The sequence below is a fragment of the Petromyzon marinus genome, chromosome 32, assembly GCF_048934315.1.
Source record: "Petromyzon marinus isolate PM22_M1 ecotype Great Lakes invasive population chromosome 32, UKy_Petmar_22M1.pri1.0, whole genome shotgun sequence".
In the NCBI taxonomy this organism is placed as follows: Eukaryota; Metazoa; Chordata; class Hyperoartia; order Petromyzontiformes; family Petromyzontidae; genus Petromyzon; species Petromyzon marinus.
Genome location: NC_133698.1, coordinates 12,279,374 through 12,288,762, shown reverse-complemented (window position 1 = coordinate 12,288,762; position 9,389 = coordinate 12,279,374). Strand labels below are relative to the sequence as shown.

General features: G+C 46.4%; 1 protein-coding gene across 1 annotated transcript; it reads left to right on the top strand.

Moving 5' to 3' along the window:
• Positions 1 to 105: 105 nt before the first annotated feature.
• LOC116948180 (putative olfactory receptor 1F2) lies at positions 106 to 7,667 on the top strand. Its single transcript, XM_032964624.2, has 3 exons — positions 106 to 3,013; positions 4,577 to 4,675; positions 6,752 to 7,667. The coding sequence occupies exons 1-3, from the start codon at positions 2,234 to 2,236 to the stop codon at positions 6,932 to 6,934; spliced, it is 1,062 nt and encodes a 353-aa protein (XP_032820515.2). The 5' UTR covers positions 106 to 2,233; the 3' UTR covers positions 6,935 to 7,667.
• Positions 7,668 to 9,389: the final 1,722 nt, after the last annotated feature.

Below are 9,389 nucleotides of genomic sequence, written 5' to 3'. Positions count from 1 at the left end.
GCACCAGACTAGCATTAATTACTGTTATATTTGAAGACATGCACAACCAAATTGTAACAACTCGTATTGCCTTTTACTGGTTATTTAGAAACAGCCCTAAATCAACACGGACACATAGAATACCTTCACATAATGTAAAATTTTGATATAAAGCTTTTGTGACTGCAGCGACTCATTATTGGTTATTTCGATAAAGTCACGTAGAAGGGAAACAATAAAATAAAAAATATAAAACAATAAAATTCTCACGACGTTTCGACTGCAACACAAGCAATCATCGTCAGGTGTGAAAACCACAACAAGAACATTTTCTTTTTATTGTTTCCCTTATTTTATTGTTTCCCTTATTTTATTGTTTCCCTTCTACGTGACTTTACCGAAAGAACCAAGAATATAATGTAAAATGTCAGTGACTGGGGATTTCCACATTCAGGAACATTTCTGTTTTTAGGCAGTATTACAATTCTAAAGTGCACAAGAACAACGTGTCCTCGACAGTATAGGGTGTTTGTTTTCTGTGTATTGGCAATATCGGACTTAAAGGGAAAGCCCACCACTTTATTTCAATTGGAAGTTGGTAATGCAACGGTAATGAGGAACACATTAACGCAAATCTCACCATGGCAGGGCAGACACGCGCGCTCTCATGAGAGCATGAGTGAAATAGTCCGTCATTCGGCACTAACCTTTGGAACGAAGCATCGTGTGAGGAAGCATGCCCCTCTAGCCCATCGTAGTTCAGCCACAACCTGTCTAATCACTCGGCATTTAGGAAGCGCGTGTGACCTTGCATAGCATTATAACAGGTGTTGGCGAGGCTTCGAATGTTATGATAAAATTTCGCCAAAGCCCTCCACCATCATCTGGGCTGGTGTCGTGCATTGTGGAAATGAGCAGACGACAATAGGCATGTAACGATGTATCATTCATCAATTGCATTCAATGGCGTGTTTGAGAATTTGAACTTAGGAAAATTACATCCAGATGTTGAAAAGAGCCATGCGGTTTATTTACAGTTTATTTTTGGTATAGCCCTGTGAGCCATTCGGCTCTTGAATCGGGTGCAACCACAACAAACAAACAAAAACACGAACAAGAAAACATTTTAAAGTGACTATGTGAGTGTGCAAACAGAAAATCCATGAAAAAATAGCAAAATATTCCTGAAAAAAAGCACCGTACACCAACGCTGTGTGCAAAAAATCCCAGTGGGATGGAAGTCAACAACATTCTCGGTTCTTTCGGTAAAGTTACGTAGAAGGGAAACTATTACAAATATAAAACAAAATTCTCAAGACGTTTCGACTGCAACACAAGCAACCATCATCAGGTGTGAAAACCACAGCAAGAAAATTTGACAAAAGTGAAGGTTTTTTTAACGTTAGCACTGTGGAGAGCGATTATGCAGTTATTCAGATGGACGAGTCCATCTATGTTCCGAACGTAGATGGACGAGTCCTTCTGAATAACTGCCAAATCGCTCTCCGTGGTGCTAACGTAAAAAAAAGCCACTTTAAAATTGCTATGGTTTTCACCCCTGATGATGGTTGCTTGTGTTGCAGTCGATACGTCGTGAGAATTTTATTGTTTTATATTTTTCATTTATTGTTTCCCGTCTACGTGACTTTACCGAAAGAACCAAGAATATGAATCCCTGCAGTCACGAAAGCTTTAAATAAAAATTCAATTGGTTCTTTGTTTTGTTTTGCTCCGACAAAGAAATGGGCCTTCATGTCACGAGCCTTTTTTTTTGCATACGTGTCGGTGTGTGTTTTCACTCTGCTAATGCATCCACACATACATAGCTCAAGGGTTTAATTGACCAGGAATACCTGCGTGGCCGTGCTTGTGACCTGTTTACGTAAGCCCCTTTTTATTTTATCAGCAAAGGTTTACCCAGCATTGACTGTTGCAGCACAGCCTGAGCTCGAGTTGGTAGTTGGTACACTTAATATCTCGTGCAGCTAGTTCAGTCTCATTTATTTGTGCGATTCCTGAGTTCACAAGCTGAAGGTGTGCGCCTCACGTGGTAATTGTTCTCACCGGAAAGATAAACTTCCAAACAGAGGCTTCTCTTTTCGTATCTTTGCGGGGTGGATGTCTTGACACGCGTGGGACCTTGTTCAGCCCGGTGCTGCGTAAAAAAAAAGCGCACGACGTGCCCACGCGCGAATAGCGTCAATCTCGCCCGAAGGAACTGGACACAAGACAAACACTGAGCTCGCGAGTAGCGATGGCGTTCGACGACATCGTGGCCGTGAACTGCAACGGGAGTGGTGGGGACAACGTGCGCGACCCGAACGCCACCTTCTCGGTGTACCTGTACTTCAAGGCGGACACGGACGCGAGCGCCGTGGCAATGTACGTGTACTGCGTGTCGTGCTTCGTGCTTTCGCTCGTCCTCAACTGCCTGCTCGTCGCCACCGTGGCTCTGAGCCCGAAACTGCACAGCCCCATGTACATCCACTTCCTCTACCTCTCCGTGCTCAACCTCCTAGCGTCCGTCTCGGGTCTCGTGTTCGTCCTCAGCGCAAGCGCCGGGCGGATGCGCAGGATCGGCGTCGCCAGCTGCCTCGCCCAGTCGTTCTTCGTCTACTTCACCACCTTCAGCGAGGTGCTCGCCCTGGGTCTCATGGCCCTCGACCGCTACATCGCCGTGTGCCTGCCCCTGCGCTACCCGGCGCTCGTCACGAACCACCTCACCGAGAAGGCGGCGTGCGGCGCCCTGGTCGTGTGCCTCTCCTCGGCCCTCCTCGTCACGCTGTTGTCGTCGAGGGAAAATCTCTGCGCCGACACGCTCATGGGCGGCGTCTACTGCGACGTGGTGGCGCTCTCCAGGTTCACGTGCCCTCGCACCAAGGCCACCGAGATCGCCGTGGCCGTTGTCTCCTCCGCACTGCTCCTGCCGGCCATCGGGTGCATGGCCTTCTCGTACGTGCAGATCCTGCGCGTGCTTTGCGCGCCCGGGTACGGGGAGAGTCGCTCCAAAGCCATACGCACGTGCACCACCCAGGTAACGGCGGATGGAACTTGAAATAATAAAGTTGCGCTCGATTCCATTGCCTTCCCTGCCCGCCACGTGTAGTGGGATGGGGGTGGTGCCAGTGCCAGGATTAAGCTCGTGCGGTGTTGTAGCATTTGTTATAAAGGGGCCCTAAATAAAATAAAACCCATCAAAACACAATTTTTTTACTTGCATAGTAAAGTCATTGTATTTTTTTAATTTGTGATACAGCCAGATAATGCGACAAATCGCTAACCTTAAACACCCAGTCGTGCATAAAAGTTGTAGGCGGTATAGTACTATAGTAATAGAGCTAGTGCGGAAGCACTGAACCGAAATTGATAGCTTGAAAGCATTTAGCGCGGGGCCCTTGAAAGTGCGGGGCCCGTGGCATACGTAGCTACTTTTGCTACGAGGATAATCCGGCACTGGATGGTGCCCCCGCTTGTGTGTGTGTGCGTGTGTCTGTTGCTTGTCTTGAGAGAGTGGTGGGAATTTTAACGTTTCCCTTGACCGAGGGGACGATGAGCCGGGTGTGGAGCGACGCCTGCGATCTGCCGTTGCGGAGGCGCGGGGTAGGTGGCGTTTGTCGCTTAAAATGGGAAAGTCGCCAAATTAACCTCGAGACAGTTGCTAGATAGCCCCAATGTGACCATACAATTGACCAAGTGTAGCACACACTAATCTGATACAGGATCTTTAATGTATACCTGTAATCGCTCGTATATATCTGCATAATGTCCTCATTCAACATATTTACACGACAGTCCCCACTCTTTTTTTGACGTAGATTTGTCTTGGATCACTGGTGCATGGTTCGGGCATGTTGCCTGCTACTGGGTGGCTTTGTTAAATCAAAAAGGTTTAAGCTTTTCCATTCAACAGTGAACCTTGATAGATCTGTTACGAGTCTTGTGCGACATTTTGTTGCTAGGGAAACCCAAAACATTGGCAAGGGTTTGTGTAACAATAGCTCGGTTAGATTATACAAACCGTGACTCACACCGGGTGGACCATGATGAGGCACATTGTCTGAGGAATTGAATCTGCGAGCTTTGAGCGTTTTTTTTCTCTCTCCCTTTTGTGTGGGAGGTTTTCCTACGAGTCCCCTATATTCCTCCTATTGATGAATATACACACAGAGGCACAATGAGGGAAGGGAGGGGGGAGAGGATAGTGCTCAGGAGTTGGCAGTCCAGCAATACATTGTGAGACGTATCTGTATAGAGCGTTGGACATTAGCCACCGCGTATCTGTGCGCTTTCTCCAGCTACTCAGAGATGACAACCCACATTCCAAACGCTCTATCAATGGACATGACCAAACATCCTCAATTGCAAGACTATGGGAGCGAGTTTGTGCGCAGCATCACCGATTAATCTCTGTTGATTTTGAGACTTGAACGGGAGGAGGCTTTTCAGCATAATAACTTTTAACTCTCAACGATGTTTGCAACTTTTCGCCACCTCCAATTTAAAAAAAGGCAAGCTTCTCCGGGTGTAAACTGTTCGCACGAGATGAGCGCGATGGCATTGTCGGCTGATGTTGTTGTTGGACCTTTGCCCGGTACAGGTGATGGTGTTCCTGCTCTTCTACTGCACGTGGAGTTTGGCAGGAATCGCTCCGTTCCTTGACCCGTGCTTTGACCCCCCGTTCGTCCACAACCTGCAGGTGGGGGAACATTGTCGTGGCCAAATTTTGATTTAAAGCTTTCGTGACTGCAGTAATTCATATTCTTAGCTCTTTCGGTAAAGTCACGTTGAAGGGAAACAATAAAATAATAAAATATATAAAACAATAAAAAAATTCTCACGACGTTTCGACCATAACACAAACGGTCGTCATCAGGTGTGTCGGTTTGCATGACCGACACACCTGATGACGACCGTTTGTGTTATGGTCGAAACGTGAGAATTTTTTATTGTTTTATATATATTTTATTATTTTATTGTTTCCCTTCAACGTGACTTTACTGAAAGAGCTAAGAATATTCTCGTGGCCGTTGACGCAGCGCGTTCGTTCGTCCGTCCGTCCGTCCATTGCACAGCTTCGCGGATTTTAATCCAGCGGCCGCCACTGATAATATAGTTATCAGCCCCAGTTCAAGGCGAGAAATACCCTCTTATATTTGTGTTGTGCTTTGTAAGAGACGAACCGGAACTGGCGGCGCATTTGCGCGGGATACACGGTTGGGATGGTGGGTGGGGGCGGGGGGGGGAGGGGGAGCGTGACGTCAGGACGTACAAATACGGCTCAACGCTGTGGGATACGGGTGACGTCATCGCGTAGATGTGCGCGGTGACGTCACCACCGCGCACTCGCTCGCTCGCAACGTGCGCCAAACAGCCAGCCAGCCAGTAAAACTTTTTTTTTAAATAACATGGCATATTTTTTTTAACAAAACTGCATGTGGAGAGATGGATATGTCAAGGAGACAGGTCTGTTTGTTTATATGTTCTTGACAGCAACACTAACGATGATTAATTTGAGTAGAATGTTAATAGTGCTTTGTGCGCCACTCACATCCAAAACGGCATCACCAATATTTGTTTACTAAGAAATGCAGCAGGTGGCGATGTCTGCCCCCTTGTAAGGGGAGTCGCAGTTTGTTGACAATGGCGAAGGTGATTGATGATGCCATTGTGCTGTTTTGCATACTCATGGCAATCAATGAAAACAAAACAATCCCATTAAAGAAAATTAAGACGTTTATTTTACAAACTCACGTGTGTTCCTGACACGCGCGAATGCATTGTGAAATATATATGTAACGAAATATTCACGAGCTTTGTTTTGGAGAGCATAAGTCACAAGATCCATGAGTTGACGATATGATCTCCTTCATATATCTGTCCTTCCACATACAAAAAATAAAAGTATCTTTATACTATCCGACCTATGCTTTACGATATTTAAAAAATATAGTTCAGTCTTTCGCTCAATGATACCTCCTGTCTTACAGCCCAGAGCCGGCGTTTAAATGTCCACATTCCTCTGCCAGGGGATGAGTCCACCAATCGGATAAGCTCAATTGACTACTCACAACGCCCTGCGCGTTTAATCAACCCCCGAAAGATGACGAGCTGTGTACGCCTCCAAGCATGGTTTGAACCTTCAACGTGTCGATTGGAAGCTAGGTTGCATAAATAAATATCCGTTGCGCCACCCAACAGGATGTATCCTTTGACAGTGTACAGCAAATTCATGCATAATTTGTATCCGATAATCACCTGGAACAATTCACTTGTAATGCGGTCAATCTCGTCTGATCTTAGAAGCTAAGTCAGGTGTGGAGCCTGCACGGTGCTTGGATGGTCGACCACCAATGCATACAGCTGATGTTACAGGCTGCTGCTGCTGGGCTATGTTGTCAGCGGGAGAGGTAGCCAGTTCAAATCTTGATTGGCGGTTGACTCAGCCCATCATAACTCCGAGGTTAGTTAAAATTAAAATATATCACGCTGCGCTATGAACCTGGCCACCCGAGTTCGATTCCTGCTCACGGCCAACACCAGTGACAATGATCTGAACCGGTCCTGGGCCTCTTCTCCTAGGTAGAACCAGCCTCAAACGAGTACCTGGTGCGGTGTGTAGAAACACCACCACTGGAGAGACAAAGGCGGTCGGGTGTGGTGCTGGCCACCCTCGTGTACTGTGCTGGACTTCATTGGCGCGACTTGCTAACGGCACTTGCCCCAACTTTCTGTTAAGGCAATTCTGGGGTGGGGGGGGTTTTGTCTCCCACAGGTAACGGCACAGATCCTGTTCGTCACGCTGCCCCCAGTCCTGGACCCTCTCGTATACGGACTCAGGACCAAAGAGGTGCGGGTTGCGGTATCCAGACTTATCGTACGCTACGGGCAGTACCTCTTCCCGCAGGACAGGATGCTGCCCCGAGTAGCCACCGTCACGTTGTCAAACGCGCCATAATGGAGTCTTGGCGGGGCCGCCTTTGCATTTCTCCGGAGGCCACGGCTGGGCTCTCCGTGTCGGTGCAGGGGGGAGCCGCAGTTGCTTTGCTACGCGACATTGTCACTCCAAGGACCCACTTGGGAAAACTGCACGTGCAGTGCTGATGACTCGTTGAAGGAAGGAGACTTCATCGTCTTTGGGATGCGATGTCGGAGCCTGGAGCCCTGGAGGTGTGAAGCAGGAGGTGTTTAAATGAGCTGTCTTTTTCTGTCGGAAACATGGTGGCGAGATGTTAACTACCTCGCCTGGTATACATGAGTTTGTGGCTTAGATCCCGACCCTGACGTCTGCTGTATATTTGGAGTTGGAATGTTTTTCCCGTGGTCACGTGGATTTTTCCCTGGGTCCTCCGGTTTGTCCCTCCACATATAGAACGCGCCTTTAGAGTATTTGGCCGCATTAACTTCCCACGTGATACGCCACTTCGTTGAGCTATCATTTGTGGCCAGGTCGCTTCTAAAAAAAAGCTACATAGCTCAAGTGGGCCTTACCTGGTTAAATAAGCAATAAGTTCTACGTACATTTTTATTTAAAGCTTACGTGACTGCAGGGATTCATATTATTGGTTCTTTCGGGAAAGTCACGTAGAAGGGAAACAATAAAATAATAAAAATATAAAACAATAAAATTATCACGACGTTTCGACTGCAACACAAGCAATCATCATCAGGTGTGAAAACCACAGCATGAAATTTTTTTAAAAAAAATATTGCTGTGGTTTTCACACCTGATGATGATTGCTTGTGTTGCTTGTGTTGCAGTCGAAACGTCGTGAGAAATTTTTGTTAATTATTATTTTATTATTTTATTGTTTCCCTTCTACGTGACTTTACCGAAAGAACCAAGAATAAGTTCTACATAGTTTAGTTTAACATGTTTTGAAGGTTCATAGAGTTTTGAAAAGACAGTTGTGGGCACATATACAGTATGTACAGTGAGGGAAAAAAGTATTTGATCCCCTGCTGATTTTGTACGTTTGCCCACTGACAAAGAAATGATAAGTCTATACTTTTAATGGTAGGTTTATTTGAAAATTGAGAGAGAATAACAACAAAAAATCCAGAAAAATGCATGTCAAAAATGTTATAAATTGATTTGCATTTTAATGAGGGAAATACGTATTTGACCCCCTCTCAATCAGAAAGATTTCTGGCTCCCAGGTGTATTTTATACAGGTAACGAGCTGAGATTAGGAGCACACTCTTAAAGGGAGTGCTCCTAATCTCAGCTTGTTACCTGTATAAAAGACACCTGTCCACAGAAGCAATCAATCAATCAGATTCCAATCTCTCCACCATGGCCAAGACCAAAGAGCTCTCCAAGGATGTCAGGGACAAGATTGTAGACCTACACAAGGCTGGAATGGGCTACAAGACCATTGCCCAGCAGCTTGGTGAGAAGGTGACAACAGTTGGTGCGATTATTCGCAAATGGAAGAAACACAAAAGAACTGTCAATCTCCCTCGGCCTGGGGCTCCATGCAAGATCTCACCTCGTGGAGTTGCAATGATCATGAGAACGGTGAGGAATCAGCCCAGAACTACACGGGAGGATCTTGTCAATGATCTCAAGGCAGCTGGGACCATAGTCACCAAGAAAACAATTGGTAACACACTACACCGTGAAGGACTGAAATCCTGCAGCGCCCGCAAGGTCCCCCTGCTCAAGAAAGCACATATACATGCCCGTCTGAAGTTTGCCAACGAACATCTGAATGATTCAGAGGACAACTGGGTGAAAGTGTTGTGGTCAGATGAGACCAAAATGGAGCTCTTTGGCATCAACTCAACTCACCATGTTTGGAGGAAGAATGCTGCCTATGACCCCAAGAACACCATCTCCACCGTCAAACATGGAGGTGGAAACATTATGCTTTGGGGGTGTTTTTCTGCTAAGGGGACAGGACAACTTCACCACATCAAAGGGACGATGGACGGGGCCATGTACCGTCAAATCTTGGGTGAGAACCTCCTTCCCTCAGCCAGGCCATTGAAAATGGGTCGTGGATGGGTATTCCAGCATGACATTGACCCAAAACACACGGCCAAGGCAACAAAGGAGTGGCTCACGAAGAAGCACATTAAGGTCCTGGAGTGGCCTAGCCAGTCTCCAGACCTTATCCCATAGAAAATCTGTGGAGGGAGCTGAAGGTTCGAGTTGCCAAACGTCAGCCTCGAAACCTTAATGACTTGGAGAAGATCTGCAAATAGGAGTGGGACAAAATCCCTCCAGAGATGTGTGCAAACCTGGTGGCCAACTACAAGAAACGTCTGACCTCTGTGATTGCCAACAAGGGTTTTGCCACCAATTACTAAGTCATGTTTTGCAGAGGGGTCAAATACTTATTTCCCTCATTAAAATTCAAATCAATTTATTCAAATTTTAACATGCGTTTTTCTGGATTTTGTTGTTG

Excerpts from the sequence above, each read along its gene's own strand:
- LOC116948180 (XM_032964624.2), top strand. The coding sequence starts at position 2,234 with ATGGCGTTCGACGACATCGTGGCCGTGAACTGCAACGGGAGTGGTGGG. Across the intron at positions 3,014-4,576 it reads TACGCACGTGCACCACCCAG|GTGATGGTGTTCCTGCTCTT; the intron begins GTAACGGCGGAT and ends TGCCCGGTACAG. Across the intron at positions 4,676-6,751 it reads CGTTCGTCCACAACCTGCAG|GTAACGGCACAGATCCTGTT; the intron begins GTGGGGGAACAT and ends TGTCTCCCACAG.